Below are 19,370 nucleotides of genomic sequence, written 5' to 3'. Positions count from 1 at the left end.
AGTTGAAAACTGTCTCAGAAACTTCATAAACATTTGTGCTCAAACATAGCAAGTATCTAGTATTCCAGGGTAGGCATTTTCCTCCCTTTTTTCCTATTTTTAATCCACCTTTCAAATTGTGTCATCACAAGCGGTTGTCATCACTCTGGAAAAAGTTTCAGAATGATTTAGTTCTCCCACAGTATTTCAGATATATACAAAACTAGGGTGAAAGAGACCTCTGGCAGCCCAAATCTTTATGAACCTAAAGAGGAAATTAAGGTGCATATTAAAACTCACACCAATTCTTTAGCTTAGTATTTATAAAATTTGTGTGTATGTGTTCATGTTTGTAATTTAAAACAAAGAGAAAGTGAGACAGAACAAAATACATGGAAAGAGAAAATTGGAAACAAAAGCAGAAGAAACCACTACTGTTGAGATGCTCTCATAGCAAAGAAACAGGAAATTATTTTCCTTACACTTTACTGTGATAAAATTTAGTTCAGTGTAGAATAGAGAAAGAAATGATACATCTGACCCTTTCGAATAAACTTGGTTTTAGTTTAGGACTCAAGCACATTTCTGTGGGCACCTCTTTCATGGAACTAGTTGTACTAAAGAGCTGGTAACTATGATTGTGAAAGTATTACAGTCTTCCAGCTTTCAGAGAAAAGAAATCCAGAAAACTGAAAGGAGTCCATTCAAGAATAACCAAAGGAATGCTCTCTATCACAAACATAGCTCAATCTCTAAATAGTCAATAAAATTTTCCATCAAGGTAACTACACAAACGTGAATCCAAATACAGTAAAACAAAATTCAAGAATATAGAGCAAATTTTTAAAAAGAGAAGAAAATAAAGAACAAATATTTTAATGCAGTGTTATTTTAATTGAATAGGCTGCATTTATAACTTTCTGTTTACGTATTTCACAGGGTGACATGAAATACAAAATGTCAAGTCATGATGTACAGGAAAGAGCTATCAACAAATAATCAGTCTGAGTTTTAATATCATCTTTGCCACTAACTTGGTTGTGAGATCTTGGATTACTCCCTCTCTTCAAACATTAACCTTCTTATTTGATTTAGATCAGTGATGCTTTGAATTATTTTGAGTGAAACACACAGTAAGAAATATATTTTACAATAAGTATTGTATGAGACCCAGCATAGTTTTTGTTTGTTTGTTTGTTTTTTAGCTGCGCCCTCGGCATATGGAACTTCCTGGGCCAGGGATCAAACCCTTGCTACAGCAGTGACCTGAGCCACTGCAATAACAACGATGGATCCTTAACCCACTGTGCCACAAGGTAACTCCCCAGCATAGTTTGAAAACACTGCACTAGATGATCTTAGGATTCGTCCAGAGCTGATACTTTATGATTAAGGTTTAATTAGGCCAGTTTTGATACTGCAGGTGTCTCTCATTATCCGAATTGGATCTCTTCTGAAAACGCAAAGAATAAATTTTTAAAAAGTGGAATGCTCTATTTCATCATTTTAATGAGAAAAATATAACAATGTGTTTCCAGCTCATTTAGTAACACTAATCAGTTTCCCCAAATATTTCTAAAGTGCTGTTAAATACCTATGTAATAATTCATCAAGGGTTTGGCATAATATAAAGTATTTTAAATACCAGTTTTCCATTTAATCGACAATGAAGCTATTAGTGGTTTTGTGAACTATGAACAGTGGTATGCTGGAACTGTTAACAGTGGCTTGGCTCACAAGAGCCCATTTTTTAAATGCAGGGGTTATCTGAACCAGTTGTTAAACAGAGGCTTGAAATAGGCTTTGGTAGGAATATTTACACCACAAGAATCACCAAATGCTACATATCAAGTCTTTCTCCTTTCTCCCAAATCCAGATCCAGTTGTTAAACATTTACCAGACTATAATATGTATAGCTAGCAAAAGGAAGCCATGACTCAGAAGGTTTTGTGGTGGTGCATTCATCCTATTTTAATGTATAGCAGGTTTTTTGTTTTTTGTTTTTCCTTCTTTTTAGGGCCGAATTTGCGGTGTATGGAAATTCCTAGGCTAGGGGTCAAATTGGAGCTACAGTGGCTGGCCTACACCACAGCCACAGCAACTCAGGATCCAAGCCACATCTTTGATCTATACCACAGCCCATGGCAACACTGGATCCTTAATCCACTGAGTGAGGTCAGGGATCGAACCCACATCCTTATGGATCCTAGTTGGGTTTGTTAACTGCTGAGTCACAAAGGGAACTCCTGAGGTGTGTAGCAGTTTTGGTCATGTTTTTCTTCTAGTAATATCAATAGTAATAATTGTTGTTAACTACCAGGATAGGTACAGGTGTAGGTGCCAAGCTCCATGTAGTCTTTACAACCCCTCAAGGTAGTTATTTACCTATGTTTACAAAATAGTACTTTTAGACCCTGGGAAAATTAATACATTGTGCAGATTGTCATAATTAGTAAATGTTGGAACTTAAATTTGAACTCAGAACTCTGACCATCCCATGTACTTTTTACTTTAGCAAATCCTTATCTCCATTTGGAGAAACTCCACCAATATTTCAATGTCCTATTCAAACATAGATCATTTGCATGAATTCTTTTTTGTTACATATGCTAGAATTGGCTTGTCGCCCTTTTTAACTCTTAACATTATACCTGATTTTCTTACAGCATTTAGATGTATGTATGTATCCAAATTTTGTATTTATGTATCCAAATTATATCTGCTTCTTATCCCCTCTTCTGTTTTGTGCTCAAGAACTTTTCATAAATGGATGTAAGAATGAATGACACTGGAGGGTAAGTGCTAATCAGTATGAGGTTTCTTTAGGGAGCAATATAAATGTTATGGAATTAAATAGTGGTGGTGATTACACAATCTTGTGAATTAAAAATGGTGAAAAGACAGCCTCTTCAATAAGTGGCACCTGGAAAATTGGACAGTTACATGTAAACGAATGAAATCAGAACATTCTATAAAACCATATGCAAAAAAAAATAAACTCAAATGGCTTAAAGACCTAAATGTATGACTGGATACTATAAAACTACTAGAGGAAAACATAGGCAGAACACTCTTTGACATAAATTGCAGCCATATTTTTTTGGATCCGTCTTCTAAAGCAAAGGAAATAAAAGCAAAAATAAATAAACAGGACCTAATTAAATTTAAAAGCTTTTGCACAGCAAAGGAAACCATCGACAAAATGAAGACACCCTACTGAATGGGAGAAAATATTTGCAAATTATATGACCAATAAGGGATTAATATGAAATATATATAAACAGCTCACACAATTCAATGTCAAAAAATAAACCCAAATAAAAAATGGGCCGAAGAACCGAACAGACGTTTTTCCAAAGAGGAAATGCAGATGGCCAACATGCACATGAAAATATATTCAACATTGCTAATTATCAAGGCAATGCAAATCAAAACCACAAAATGAGATATCCCCTCACACCAGTCAGAATGGCTATCATCAGAAAGCATGCAAATAACAAATGTTGACAAGGATGTGGAGAAAGACAACCCTTGTACACTGTTGGTAGGAATGTAAATTGGTGCAGCCACTACGGAAAAGAGTATGGGAGTTTCTTAAGAAAACTAAAATAGAACAAACATGTGAATCAGCAATTCCACTCCTGGGTATATATCCAAATAAACCAAAACAATAATTTAAAAAGATGTATACAGCCCAATATTCATAGCAGCATTAGTCATAATTGCCAAGATATGGAAGCAGCCTACATGTCCATCAACAGATGAATGACTAAAAAAGATATGATACACACACACACACACACACACACACACACACACACACACACATATATATTGGAATACAATTCAGTCATAGAAATGAAATTTTGCCATTTGATGGACTTGGAGGGAATTATGCTAAGTAAAATAAATCACACAGAGAAAGACAAATGCTATATGAAATCACATGTGGATTCTAAAATATAAAACAAACTATTGAATATGACAAAAAAGCAGACTCACAGATATATAGAACACACTAGTGGTTACCAGTGCAGAGAGGCAAGTGGGGGAAATATAGGGTTGGGGGAGTGGGAAGTACAAATTATAGGGTGTAAGATAAACTCAAGGATGTATCATACAACTCAAGGAATCTAGCCAATATTTTGTAATAACTGTAAATGGGAAGTAACCTTTAAAATTGTATAAAATTTTTAAAAAATTTTTTTAAAGTTCAATTAAAAATAATTAACTCTATAGATTAAGAGGGTAAATTTTATGGTATACAAATTATATTTCAATTTGGAAAGTAAGATATAAAACTTTTACAAAAACCTACTTGATTCAGCCAAATGAAATTGCCATATTTTTCTATCAAAATTATTGAAGCAGCAATTTAATAGTCTTTTAATAATAGGAAGTCCTTCCCACTAATTTGATAATAATAGGAATTTTTCTAAATAGTGCTAATAATTCTAATTGCAATGAATTCTCAAATCTAAAATACCACTGAAAAGAAAAAAGCAAATAATCTCATTTTCATTGTCCACCTATTCTCTCATAAATCTTTTTCTTAAACTAGTGGATCTTTGCTTGGGAGTTCATTATTGATGATAGGAAAACAGGATTCCAATAATATCAAGATTCAGGTGGATGAAATCTCCAAACTATAAAATCTACAAGACGTCAGAAATTCTGGGGTGAGTTGTTCAGCTACTGATAAAAAAGAGGAAACACACAATGTGTGTAGAAATTGTCACAAGCTCTGATGCAGCCATGTATGCAATGTGGAAGATGGCAACCCTTCTAGAAAATTACAACTAAACTTTTATACAGGAAGGCAATTGTTCTGGGTAAATGTAAATAATGACTATGTTGTTCAAAGAAAAAATAGAAAAGTTTAAATTGCAATAAACAGGGAAACAAAGGCAGAGGAAGAAAATACTCATATGCTGAGTTGGGGGAGTGGATGGAGTCCATTTACTGAGGGCACATTTAGCTTGTAAGTCATTCTGTTTCCATAGAGAAAATTACTTTGGGAATTACTTGTTTCATTTGTTATCAAAGGTGTTTTTAAGTTGAGATGAAAAGATGTCATTTCAACTTTTAAGCTTGTCTCTTGAACAGGGCGGTCACATTACAGTCCCCTTCATTCATTGACATAGTGTGAAGTATGAATATCTAAGAAAGCACTAATGGAGGAGGAGCACCAACAGGGGAGAAGGCATTGTGTTTTTAATTATGTATTTAATGAAAACTATGAAAGAAAATAAAGACTGGTAACAGAACATGGAGTGAAGGAAGATCAAAGAAGGTGCATTTCGCCTTTGTCCTGGCGCTCTCTTACCTCTGTATAAGATTTTCTTTAGAATGTCCTATTCTACACTCTTAGAGTAGAACAAGAGGCATTAGTCTCCTGAATTCAGTTTATGTACTATGTAGTTGCTTAAACTCGAGTATAAGCTGACTTACTACTATGCAGATTCAAGCGTGTGACTTTTTAAAACCTGCACCTTCCCACAACATAAATATTTATTTTAAAATCCCAAAATGAACAGTATCAGTGTTAGCCCTGTTTCTAGACACAGCATTATCATTGGTTTCTGATTGGTAATAATACCACTGGATTGCACCTTTTTTTTTTTTTTTTGTCTTTTTGCCATTTCTTGGGCCACTGCCTTGGCATATGGAGGTTCCCAGGCTAGGGGTCCAATCGGAGCTGTCTGCCGGCCTACGCCACAGCCACAGCAACACGGGATCCGAGCCGCGTCTGCAACCTACACCACAGCTCACGGCAACACCAGATCCTTAACCCACTGAGCAAGGGCAGGGATCGAACCCACAACCTCATGGTTCCTAGTCGGATGCGTTAACCACTGAGCCACGATGGGAATTCCCTGGATTGCAAATTTTTTGAAGGCAATTGTTTTGCCTTGCAATGTTCTATCTCCTTTAGCATCTAGGTTGGTAGTGATTAAGTGATTCTGTCTACTAAGGAGCCATAGAACCCCTTACTGTTTCTCTTCTTAAAAGCATCCTGATGGAGTTCCCGTTGTGGCTCAGTGGTTAACGAATCCGACTAGGAACCATGAGGTTGTTGGTTCAATCCCTGGCCTTGCTCCGTGGGTTAAGGATCTGGCCTTGCTGTGAGCTCTGTGGTGTAGGTCGCAGACGTGGCTCGGATCCTGCATTACTGTGGTTCTGGCGTAGGCCAGTGGCTACAGCTCCGATTAGACCCCCTAGCCTGGGAACCTCCATGTGCTGAGGCAGCCGCCCAAGAAATGGCAAAAAGACAAAAAAAAAAAAAAATCCTGAGATGACAAAACCCTGTAATTTGAGTTAGGAAACTTGAGTTCTTGATCCGTGTGAGCATTACATTCTTTGAACACAAAATAAGATATTTGAACTAAGTGTCTAATATATGTATGCTCATTTTCTGCTCAAATAACACCTCATCTGTTAATATATCATTTTTAATTGATGTGCTTTCTTCACCCCTATAGTGTTCAGGAATGTACAAGGTTTAAGGAAATAATTGTATAAAAATGAAGGTTCTTGTTTCCCTTATAGATATGGATCATTATTCTGGGTGAAAATTTAAATGTGATCTATTTAAAGGGGAAATGCCATATTCATAGTATATCTTGATTGCAAAAAGTCTTTGAACAAAATCTTTCATTGAATGCTCTGGGAAAAATAGGAAAATAACTTATTGTGCATTTAAGTGCATTCATAGCAGGTTAAATGACCAGATACTAATAATACTGATTGAGGAAGTTCTCTAGTGGAATGCCTCAGGACTCCGCATTGAATCAATTCCACATTTCCTGTTATCAATGATTTTCATGAAAATATTTAAAAACTACATGCCATAACTTGATATAAGCATAAAAGAATATGTTGTTACTCTGAATTAAACATTTTTCAAATAACAGAGATTGTAATAATGGGTTTAAATAAACAAAAGAGGATTGAATGAGAGAAATGTTTGGTAACTCCTGTGCCTAATTTTCAAGAATTAAATACATGAAGTAGAACAAGGGAAAATTTAGCTTTCTAGCATCTTGAAATTAAATGAACAGGTGTTTCTGTTTACAACAAATTCAACAGAGGTCAAGACTGTATTGGTAGCCAATCTAGTAAAGAGTGGGTGCATGTTCTGTCTAGATGCTAGATGTGTTTGATCCTGGATCCAGAGAATCTCCCTGGGTTTCAGTATGTAGTCACAGTTTAAAGGAGTGGGGTCTCATGTTTTTAGTGTTCTATTTCAGAGGGAAAATAATTTAAGTTACTAAATAAGAGTTTGCTCTTAATGTCTACAGGAGTACAAAGAATAATAATGGTGTGTCTAATTTTAGGAATACATGTATTTGATGTTACATTTCAAATAAAAATAATTAAATATTTCCACTTAGTGGTGGAGTAATATTTAAGTATAGGGAGCAGTCTCTAGGGCAGAACTGTATGGTGAATTTACGATAGGTAGTATATGGAGACCTGGAAGGCAGTTGATACCATCATGTGGTTCATCCTGCACACTGGTTCTAAACAGTCAGGTATGCCAGGGCTATTCCTCCATCTCTGCCTTTGCAATTGCACTTCGAATAAAATCCAAAAAATCCAAGCTCTGCGTGGTCACACATCTCCACATAGTCTGGACCTGCTTACATTTCCTACCTTACTTTGTACTATTCTTCCTCTTTCCATAACCCTTTAGCCTTAATGGTCTTCGAATATATCCATGACTACAATCAGATTCATATAATGCACCTAAAACATATTGAAAAATGTCTGTAATATGTAGCACATGTGTGCAGAAAATCCAACCCAAGTAGTACTGGTATAGCTGTGTTTAGGAATGATTTAGAAATTTTTTATAAATACAATATCTAAAGATTATTCAGGCTGCTATTTCCCATCTTTGAAATCATCATCTTTTACCATGGCTTCCTCAAAGCCAGGACTTCTAAATTAACCAATTTTAACTTTAAAGGGTTTTACCCATAATATGCTTCCATTGAATATATGACAAATCACTGATAATATTTGTCATGTGGATCAGTGACAAAACAAAACATTTATTAGTTTCGTTGTTTCATTAGCAAGTATAATAGACCAAACTAAAATGTCTATTTCATTCATTTAAAATAAAATCTTAATTCCTGAGGTTGGAGGTCTGGATAGACTGAAAAGGAATATGAGGAGAAAAGATATTGAAGATTCAGTGTTGTGGCATGGTTTTGATTTAAGTGAACATTTTCTGAGCTTTGTAGTTAACGAATCTTGCATATGGAAATTACAGTTGCTCTTAATCTGCTTTCAGAAGACTGATGCAAATATTAAAAAGTAATGAACTAACAAGATTGTTTGTTAATGCCACATAAAAGTGCTAATTATATATCATTTCCTGCCTACAGCTAAACCCAAGAGACATCTCCTAAGAAATTGTTAAATAAGCTTCTTCATAAGAAACATGCAGCTGAGTGGCATGATAAATTTCTGTTTAAGGACCTTGGTGCAATCTTACCTTTAAAAAAATAAAAAGAAAATAAATACAGGAAAAAATAGGATATTAAATGTATTCAGGGAAAAAAATTATTTTGCTCATGTAAAGGGATCCATTAATATATTTACACCTGATATTCAACATATGCTTTAAAGGGTAGATTTCATGCTGAACTCTATGTAGTCTATATTTGGGACTTATTATATTGGATGGTTGTTGTGAGTTTCAGTGTTATTACTTTTAATATTTTAATGGAATCAGTCATATCAGCCATTTTCAAAGTACATTGGAAATGCTAGCCTAGTGTTTGGGTTTTAGGGTTCAAGCTGTACTTCTACATTATTTCCATTAAAATATTTTTATATAGGTGCAAGAGAGATACTTCGTGGGACTTTTTCTTTGTAGAAATACTATTAAAGCAACTGCTTTTTGTCAATTTTATTTTTAAATTACTTTCCCATATGAATCCATTTTCCATGTCTAGTGGTAGCTTTTTAGCAGGTAATTTGCAGTTAAGAGCCTGCTGGTCTTTGATAATTTGCTGGGCATGTTGAATGACAATTATTTTTTAATTCAATCAACATTGACATTGTGGCAACTCTAAAGCACGCTCATGCTTTCTAATGATTTTACAGTCTTACTGAACATGAATGTATTTGGACTCATTGGTTATTAACCTGAACCACAGTTAATATTTGGCATTTCTATGGACAAATTAGAAAAAGGTATCCACTCTGGGTGGACAAATCAGAAAAAGTTGCCTGTCCTCAGGTATACTGCTTAGCAAGCAGAGTACAAACTGAATTTCAGTCCCTACTTGTGCCACTTTGGCTAGACACCCTTGTGCAGGGTACAAACTGTACAATCATATTCTTGGTGCGTCTGCTCTTAACAGTCATTTTAAAGTGTGATTATCATAAGTTATAGAAAACAATTTATGTTCAGTACTCTACAGTCAGGGTTAGGCTATATGCAGTTTTAAAATGCTTAAGTCATTCGTGCTTGTCTTAACTTCCTATTTTTAAATTACTCACTTGCAACAGGAAACAGTGTAGAAGGGCAAAATATTGAGTCAAATATTGTGATAATCCTAGCACCTTTGTTCCTGCCTAGATCAGAAATATGACTCACCTACATGCCTCTGTCAGCTTTCTGGCTACAGTTATAAGTGCTGGTCCAGGCTGCTGGAATTAATACTAGGATCACTGTAGTTTAAGAGAAAATCAAGAACTTTGAAGACATCAAAAAGGATGGATATATGAAAGGGTTGTTAAAGGGAACTTATACCTACCTGCACCATGCTGCTTTGGTTGACCTGTCTGGATTTGACCCCTTGCCTGCTTAAATCCACTGTATAGATTGGATCCCATTTTTTGCTCAGTATCCTGATTTCTAGCCCCTTTTGCCCCCTTCTCCCTCCTCTAATTCTCTGACATTCGATGTCTTGTGAAAACAAGTGTACAGCCAAATATCAGATCTTGGCTAACACCATTATGTAGGGCCTCATTTCACAAAGGATCAAGAAACAGCATGTTGCAAAGGCATAGTGCTCCTGAGTTTGTCTTCCTTAAACTCTTGGATATGAATTTCTATAACTACTCCCATCACGCTTGATTTTTTCCCCAACTTTTTCTGTTTGAGTATTCATTTTATTTATTTTATACTCATTTTATTTATTATCCATTTTTTTTTCTTTTGTAAATTGCCAGTTTATTTATGTATCCATTTTTGTGAAGATATCCATTTTTTTCCTATTGGCTCACAAATTTTGTATTTGTTAATAACATGTAAACCTTTTTTGTAGATATGCTGCAAATTTTCTCCAAGCTTTTCATTTACTTTTAAATTGTTTTGAAGGATAGATCATTTTAATATTGCAGTGTGTTCCGTGATGGTTTCTGACTTTATTGTCATGAGAAGATCAAGATTATATGTATATATGTATATATGTATATATGTATATATATATATATTTTTTTTTATCTGTCTTACTTATACTTTCTTCTAGTATTTATGGGACTGTTTTGTTTCTTATTTACATTTATATTTTTAATACATTTGAAACACAGTTTGAAATATGGTATAACAAGAAGATTCTGACTCTGCCACAAAGTCACATTTTGTTTTTGGTCAAAGCACTAAACCTCTTGAATCTCATTTTCTTCATCTGTAAATTGAGTACCTATCAGACCAAAAGAAGTAGAAATTCTAAATACAGACTCACAAGCACATGAAAACTCATGTAAGGTATATGCCTTCTATCACTGAAAATAAACAAATGTTCTCTTAGTAATCAGTCACTTCCACAGTTGTTTACTTGGTTTTTATTTTCTATGGCACCCAATGTAGAGCTATTCTTATAGAATGTGTTCAACAAATGAATTGAATAACTTTATCTTCAATCCCATGGGTTCTGTGTTTTACACTCTGTTATGGTTACGTTTGATTTTGTTGTTGTTGTTGTTCTGGCTAGATGAGCCTCAGACCCAAGACCTAAGGCCTCATATCAGTTTCCCGTTAAGAGTTGATTGCCTTTTGTAGCCCTCACTGTTGGCTATGTTAAAAGGATAACAGCATAAAGTTAAATAGAGGGGGTAACATCTAGACATTGGAATGACATTGTCCTTATATAAGCTCACTTCACATTGAATGCCTAAAAGACAAATGAATTTTTACACTATTTTGTAGTGCTGTGTATGTAGATTAATTTGACTGGTTATGTTAGAAGTGATAACTAATCACAAGGTTGGACAATATGAGATGTGCCTGCATTGCAGTTGGTTTGTGAAAATGCCTAGTACTGAAGCAATAAAGTTTATATAAATTCTGAAGAGATTGTTTTTAAAACCATGTCATTCTTTTAAACTTGGGATCATCCATGATTTTACAGATAGTCTTTATAAGACTATCTCATAAGTATTTTTTAACTATGAAACATTACATATTTGGTTATTTTCCTCTAGATGTGACTTATTACTAATACAAGAATTCTTTTTTCTTTCCGTACCTGTGGGATACGGAATTTCCTGTGCCAGGGATTGAATCCTCGCTGCAGCTGTGACATATGCCACAGGTGCAGCAACACTGGATCCCTTAACCCATTGCATGGGGCTGGGGATTGAACCCACATGTCCACAACAACCCAGCCCAAATCTGCAGTTGGATTCCTAACCCACTGTGCCACAGGGGGAATTCCAAGATTTTTTAAAATTGTTCTAGTTATGGATAATCAACTTTTTTAGTTAGAGCATTAAATAGTATCTTCAATAGATTTATTGCAGAGTATATTGCTAATAGTTATTGAGCACCAAAGAGCATTAACACAATGTGTAAGGATTTAATATCTAAAGGAGATATAATATGCTTCCTAGGAAAAATAATAGATTACTTGATTTCTGGATGAGGCCAGCAACTTCACCTCACAAAATTATGATTTAACAGGAGGAGTGAAAAGGCAAAATTAGCAAATGATCAGTGTATCTCATTAGGGGAAAACAAAGATTGGAGTTTAAATTTAAAAAAAAAGTTTGGAGTCTGGTCTATTTGAGAACTTGAAGAGAGAATGTTCTCTTGTGAGCCTAATTCATCATATACCCACGTCACTAATAAAGTAACCTCAATGATGGTGCATCTGCTTGTCAGGGCCATTTTGGGGGATTGATGAAACCTAAACCAGAAAGGGCTTCCACTTTCACATAGGCAGTATGAGATTGGCTGCTATCTAAAGAGCGATGATATTTATAGGAAAGAATGAAGCAGTGGAAATAGACTCATTTTTAGGAAGGCTGGATAGTATTTCTCTAATCACCTCATCCCCACCCTCTCAAATGTGAGGCGCCTACACAGAGCCCTTTCTGTCATGAAACACTTAATCCGTATAACTTCCTTCTTTTCAAACTGCCGCTTTCTGTCTTCTCTGGATTATATTCTCCCATATCCAAATTTATTACTTTTCCCACAGTATTTTCAATACGCAGCTGCTTCCTCTTCTAAAGCACTTCATCTCTTCTCAACTGACAGTGGCCCTGCCCCTCTCTATTTTTAATTTTCTGTCTTTCTCCATCTGTTTTTCTCTTTCTCACAGGAGCAAGCACCATCCATCAACCCCTATATTCCCTGTGCTGCTTTGCCCCTGAGTCAAAGCTTTTACAATCAGGATGTTAGGTGAAGTCAGCTATGCATGTATATTTCCCAACAAATTATATAATCAAACACTATTAGATAGACAAAGGCCTTTGTGGTAGGAATGATGGAGTTGTGTGTTTTATATTATATTATTTTAGTTGGGGAAAGAGATTTTTCGGGGTTGAGAAATATGTGGCCACTTTACCTCCATAAAGCAATGTAGGGAGTTCGTGCTGTGGTGCAGTGTAAGAATTCTACTGCAGCAGCTCAGGTCATTGCGGAGGTATGGGCTGGATCCCTGGCCCAGAATCGGATGTTGCCACACCTGCAGCATAAGTCACAGTTGTGGCTCACATTCAATCCCTGGCCTGGAAACTTCCATATGTGCTGGTGTGGCATTAAAAAAAAAAGTAATGTAAGATACTAGTCCATTCTCGAAAAAGCAATGGTAGAATCACTTCATGAAAATCAGTTGCACAGATAGTTTCTTTGGGAAATTATGATACTGAGAAAGTCTTTCTATATGGCAGTAAAGTTCCCAAAAGTGAGTGAGAAAATGCACATATACACAATTACTCTTTGGCAAGAGTAGCACCTTCTCAAGCACTTAAGAAAATGATTGCATGATGAAGCACAATTTTTCTGACTTTTCAAATCTAGACATGATATGATAAATGCTATACATTCCCATTATTATAAGAATAAATGAATATCATCACAGAGAAACAGATGGGTTCTTTCACTTAATTTAGTCATATCACTTTCTATGGCAGTATCACTCAATCCAGTTCATTATAAAAAAGGCAACATTTTGTGATAGTTATGGAATTAACCTATGACTTGATGTAGTATTTTTGATCTAAAATGTATATTATCTCTGGTTTTGGGCTATTGATCTTAAAATAGAGGTATCTTACATGGTTCTGTATTAGGGCCTTTAAGATCAACATCTCTCAGTAACACTTGATCATTCAATGCCATTGTTACAGTACAATGTAATAGTTATAGAAAGATATCTTTCTCCCCCATTATACACACACACACACACACACACACATATACATTTACACATCTATCTATCTATCCATCTAGCTATACCTTACTTAGTTATTTAGTAACAGCCATGCAGTTAACCACTTGTTCCATGGTAGACAGAGATAGTAAATATGATCTCAACCTTAAGACTTTAGTGAAAATAAATTTTTTGGTCCTGTTTAGTGTTTGTTATAACAATTCTCATAAGAATAAGGTGTAATTTTAATGTATTTCTGGTTTATGAAAAACTATACATTTTAAAAATTTCATAATTTCAACTTTAACATTTTCAATATTGTACAGTTTGATTGGCTGCGTGTGTACCTCTTCTATTGGGCTACAGAAATTGTAAACAGTGGAAAATAGAAATGGCTAATGAATCACACTTTGGGACATGGAAAAGGTCAAAGTTGTACAGTTTATTATTATCTTCTAGAGAATATATAGGACATTAAAATTCTGATGCTACAGTCTTGTGACAAAGAATATAATGAGAACGATAAATAATGAACACTACAACATGAATCTTCTTGTGACAATGATTATAACTTAGAATAGGAAATACTTAACCCCTTCCCATTACCATCAGAAAAAAGGGCTACTTTGTTGATGTTTATCATTTCCTTTTGTGGTTAGGAGCTGTTTAAGCCACAGAAAAGAGAGAGAAAACACATATGTTCAGGAGCATTGACTATATTGAATTATGTGCACTTTCCAAAATGAATAGGATATTTTGGTGTGGGATTAATATTAGTGCACATCGTACCGGAATAATTTAAAAATATCTATTTTAAGGCAAATCATATGTTTAAAATGGGTGTTCTGCTGTCATTGAGGATGCTGGCATCTATGATAATAAAGTAATACAATATTTCCATACAGAAGCTGAGAATAGACAAAAATATTTGCATTTCACTTGCATTTAACAACAGGATTCCAGGCTTATTTGAGATTTGCGTTTACTCGAAACCTGTTGTATAGACACAGAGCTCTGCATAAACTAAAGAAAATGTATTTCTCCTACACCACAGAGGTATAAATAAAATTTCAGTGCCTCAGTTTGCTAATAGTTATTTTTTTTGCTTACTACAGGTGTTTGGTGTTTTGAAACGGCACAGAAAATAACACGCACAAGATATTAGGAAAGAGAACAGAGGGCTTAAAAAGAGCATATTATGTTGGTGGCACTTTCTTGTTATAGTGGATTTGTCATGGATTGCTGTAATTGTGAGTAAAGTCTTTCTGAGCTTTTATCGAAGCTACTTCCTTTGAGAAGGAAAATGTATCCTGTTCTGCTGTCACTTACCACACCTTTTGGCAACTCTCCAGAGATGCAGCACTGCCGTTGACACAACAACTTGATTTCTTGTCAAAATATCTTTAACATCTGGCTCAAAAGATATTTTTGATGACTATAAGCATGCCCAACTCCTCTGTTCATTAAGGCTGAAAATTCAATAAGTGTTTGGTACACTGGGACTAAGCTACCTCATAGTGAGCAGCTGTCAAATGATTTGCTGAATATTTCTGCTCAACCCACCACAGCGAATTGATGGAATTGCGCCAGCTTCAGGACTTACAGAGTGAGGGGAATTTTAGCAAGCACTCTCCAGATGCTCCTTTTAAGCCTTCACTACCACCTGTAAATTTAGAACAATCTATTATGAAACAAATGGAGAAAAAAAAACTTCATGGATCCATGTGTCCTTTTTTCCCAGAGCAGCAAAGTACCCACAACTGATGCTAAAGACACAGTCATGGTTTTGCTTATAGACTAGGTACCTATTGGATCTGTACGTTTCCTCAGCCTTTGTTCGACTGCTTACATCACCTACATCACCAGTTCCGGGCATGAACAACGTTCATTGCAAGACTCACCCTCTAAAGAAATGTCTAATTTAGTGGCAATGTGTTTTAAGAATACTGGGTGTGTTAAATTGTATAGTGGTCAGAATGGCCATCCTTTCACCCTGCAGGCTGTGCCCATATCTTTACCACCTGAATTTGAAAAAGCTCCTACCTGGGCATTTTGATGCTCTTGTGATAATGAGAAGAAGGTAGCACATTATGAAGAATACAAACATAGAAGTATCAGAGAAAATAATTCTGCGTGAGTGAAATGTTTTCATTTGCCTTTAAAAGTCTGATTATATGGTAGCCCTTTGTTCAGAGAACAGGTGAAGGGATCAGCCCTATTCTGCCTTGTCCATGGACTTCTATTAAGCCAGCCTTATATATACCATGTACTCAGCAATGGTGAAATGTTGAGAGACAAATACTAGCTCGTGTTTGAAGCAATGGTTAGAAATCTCCCTTTTCCTCTGCCCCATTTCTTCCTGACCTCTCAGCCTGGTTCTTCCACTATCTGGCTTTGAAAGGTTGGCTCTATTTCTCTCACTTCAGTCTCATCTGGCTGCTTTTAGTGTTTGTGGTTTTTGTTTTTATCTATTATCTGGATCTGTGTCTATCTTTTGGGCCTTATCTTCATTCACCTGTCCTGCACGGAACAACCCCCAGAGCCTTAGGTAGGTAGGAATCCCCCACCCTAGACTTGGCCAAGTCTAACAAGAACCCAGTGGCCCCTCCTCACAGTCACAGCTGCAAGCCAGTGGTAGGGATTCAACTAAGCTACTTAGAAAACACTGGCACATTACTGCTTTAATTTCCTTAAAAGTAGAAAAAAAAATCCGAGGCTTAGGCTCCCAGAGTGGCATTTAAAAAAAAAATTCACAATATTTCAAAGTTCAGAGTCTTTATTGAATTTCCCAGTATGTAAGGCACAGCAGTGGTAAACAGGGTGTAAGAGTGTGAGGGGTTTCAAATATAAAAAGGTAAATGAGTAACTTTCACCTCTTTGCACAACCGTTAATTTTTCCTCGTTTTTTTTTTTTTTTTTTTTTCCTTTGCCATCAGTTGTTCTCTCTGTTTGAGCATGCGGGAGCTGGCATTCCCCAAGAAGGGAAATTGGCAAAATAGGAAGGCATCAGAGGACCAAATAGCGGGGGAGGAGCAAAAGCGATAGGCATAGCCAGAAATGGATTAAAACTGCGAGGTCGAGGAGGAATGAAGCAATGAGCAGTAGCGCAGGAAGGTACACCTGGAGTGCTGGATGACAAGGGAACAGGCCTTGGCCAATTCTCCACCGAGTGCCGCGGGCCTCCCGGTGGAAAAGAAACTTGAGCCAAGCTTTCCTTGCTGGTCATTCTCTTACTTCCTTGAGGCACCTCCATCATTATCCCCGATCTAAGGGTGGGGATGTGTGGAGGGCCTCTTACTTGGGGGCTCCTGGATGGAAAGAATCCTTGACCCCGAGGCAAAGCCACATATAACCTTGCACTACTCCCACCTCTCTCACTGCTCCCATTGCTAACCCTCGTCCCCCCCACCATCAGTACGGGGGGGCCGCCAGAGAATTCCTGGGACACATGAATAGAATCCTGTCCCCTCTGCCTCCGGCCTGCCAGCCCCTCAGAGCTATTTACTTCTGCTGTTGCTAAGGCCTCTTCCTCAGCAGCAGGTGGTAGCCGGTACAGGGGGTTGAGAGCTCTGGAACAGTTGACAGGAATGCAGGATTCTGTTCTCTCCGAGGGGCGCTCCAGTTGCTCTCTTGCCAGATCGGTCAGCACACCGAAGGGAGGTCTAAGCGGGAGGCGAGGGTGGCCCCAGGACTCCGAATTACCCTGTAGCGCGGAACTCGGACACTGGAGCTGCACAGCCAGCCGCGGCTCCCGGTCTGCGTGTTCTTCCGCAGCTACTGCTGTAGCTGAAGGGGCGTGCGCTCCAAGGCTTGCAAAAACAGAAATAAATAAGTCAACAAAAATGGAAAGGCAGTGATCAGGAAAGATGTGAAATATGTGATTGATCGAACTGTCTGGAATACACCGTGGGAAAAGGGAGAGCCCGATCTCCTCCCCGGTGTAGTGAGAAAATACTTTTTCAGCCCCCTTGCCCCAGATCAGAAGGCCTGTTCAGCCCCAGGCCTTGTGGTTTCCCTTTATGGCTGGCCTGTGGGTCCACCCGGTTCCCCATACTCCTCAAGGCAACGAGGAAGCCTAGAAGACCCAGATAGCTTCCTCAAAGGCTGCAGCGAGCAGGCATGCCGTAAAAACAGAGGAAATGTCAGCTCTTGCTGTCCCAGTAAGATCCACTAAACCCTTCATTTAAAGTGCTCTGGAAAGTCTTATGAGGGAAAACTTTTTTTTTTTTTTTCTCCGCCGAAGTCAAAGAAAAGTTAGTTAACAGTCCAGTTCGTTTCTCTTTTTGGAAGCATTAGTCACCATTTACATTGACTTTTGTTAAATTTTCTTTCATACAACTAGTACCACGAGAGTAAGAATTTCCTCATATATAAACCCCACGATTTAGATTAAAGATTTGCAACTTTTGTTTCAAAATTACATTGAAAAACAGCCACCCTAAATCCATTATTCTTAATACCTGAATTCATGCCCTGCCTTCCCTGTCGCACTTACACAGGGAAACAATTCAAATGGCCTTTTGCCTTCAAATCCAACAGTTGTACTCAGTTTTGTACTTACACATTTTCAATACAAGCCATGGAGAAATTTGATCAAGAAAGCCTTCTTGAGGTGCTGGAGAAAACCAGCTGAACGCCCACACAGGCCGACTCAGTCTGGAGAAATGACTGGTGCTTCTGCCTTAGAGCAGCTTGGCAAGTCGAATGAAGCCAGGGACCAACTGCTTCTTTCTAGATTTGGAGTCCTCTTTCTGAAGTTACCAGTTGCTAGGGAAGGGAGGGTGAAAAGGAGCTGGGAGGAGGAGGGGATAAATCTGTGACACTCCTTTGAAGCTAAATGTATGATTCCTTTTTGCACAGTAGTAGATGAACTTAAAGGCATTCGCTGCATTTATCCTGTAGCAACCCCCTTGCGAAGAAAAATCATTTCAAGATGATTTTAGAAGAATCATAGTGGCAAGGTCTTTTGTTAAAAGTCATTTCTGAAGTTTTATTTTAAAAAGGTAATTGTCGAATCTCCTCTTCCAGGTTGGAAATACGAAGTCTAAGCAGAATGCCATGACTAATCTTGTAATTTAAATTTCCAGTTTGGGGGGTGCATACTATTAACTTGGTGGAGAGCAGAGTTTTGGGGGTTAAATTGCTTTGCAATCGGAATCTTTCTTGTGAAGATGAAATAAGAATAGCACTATAAAAAAATCCATGTAAAAATCATATTGGCTTTTACTTTCTGGCCCCTCAGCTTGCATGCAGTTCTTCCCTTCATCCTACCTTCTAGTTTTTTGGTGCAGTATGGTTTGTGGGGTGTGTGTGTGTGTGTGTGTGTGTGTGTGTGTGTGTGCATACATATTTCCCAGAATAGAGCCCTACAAACATCTCTGCAAGTGGAAGGGGAGATAAAAGCTATAATGGGTATCATCAATTTACAAATATTAGCTCAGATTTTGCCTTGTAACTTTTTGCATAAAGCACTTTCTGTTCTTTCAGCCTAAATTTCATCCCCTCCCCCACTTTAAGCAAGTATACTTCCTCAGCTACCAATGAGCTACACATTAATTGCTCTGAAATTTTGCTGGGCATCCCCTAATCTAAGATTACTAATCTTGCTTTAGGATAAAGCCTTAAATTTGGCCAACTTCCTTAAATTTACCTAAGATTTGTTTGGTTCAGACTAGACATCAAAGACCTTAAAATAACTTTATTCTCAATATCAGAATATGCTGTATGTGCTGTTACATTTTGACATCTCAACGGTTATATATATTTCT

The 19,370-nt window shown here is 37.0% G+C and overlaps 1 protein-coding gene across 1 annotated transcript; it reads right to left on the bottom strand.

The window, feature by feature from the left end:
- Positions 1 to 16,382: 16,382 nt before the first annotated feature.
- Positions 16,383 to 18,306, bottom strand: PRR32 (proline rich 32). The gene is made up of 2 exons (XM_047765341.1): positions 18,164 to 18,306; positions 16,383 to 17,411 (listed from the first exon to the last, which is right to left on the bottom strand). The coding sequence occupies exons 1-2, from the start codon at positions 18,181 to 18,183 to the stop codon at positions 16,535 to 16,537; spliced, it is 897 nt and encodes a 298-aa protein (XP_047621297.1). The 5' UTR covers positions 18,184 to 18,306; the 3' UTR covers positions 16,383 to 16,534.
- Between the last annotated feature and the right edge of the window lie 1,064 nt (positions 18,307 to 19,370).

This window comes from Phacochoerus africanus, chromosome X (assembly GCF_016906955.1).
Source record: "Phacochoerus africanus isolate WHEZ1 chromosome X, ROS_Pafr_v1, whole genome shotgun sequence".
In the NCBI taxonomy this organism is placed as follows: domain Eukaryota; kingdom Metazoa; phylum Chordata; class Mammalia; order Artiodactyla; family Suidae; genus Phacochoerus; species Phacochoerus africanus.
The sequence above is the reverse complement of the archived record's forward strand: the minus strand, read 5'-3'. Positions and strand labels throughout refer to the sequence as shown.

Bases quoted from the DNA above. Each gene is read 5' to 3' on its own strand.
- PRR32 (XM_047765341.1), bottom strand. From the start codon at position 18,183: ATGGCTTGTATTGAAAATGT. The intron at 17,412-18,163 runs GTAAGTACAAAA...TGTTTTTGCAAG, and splicing joins ATGGCTTGTATTGAAAATGT to CCTTGGAGCGCACGCCCCTT.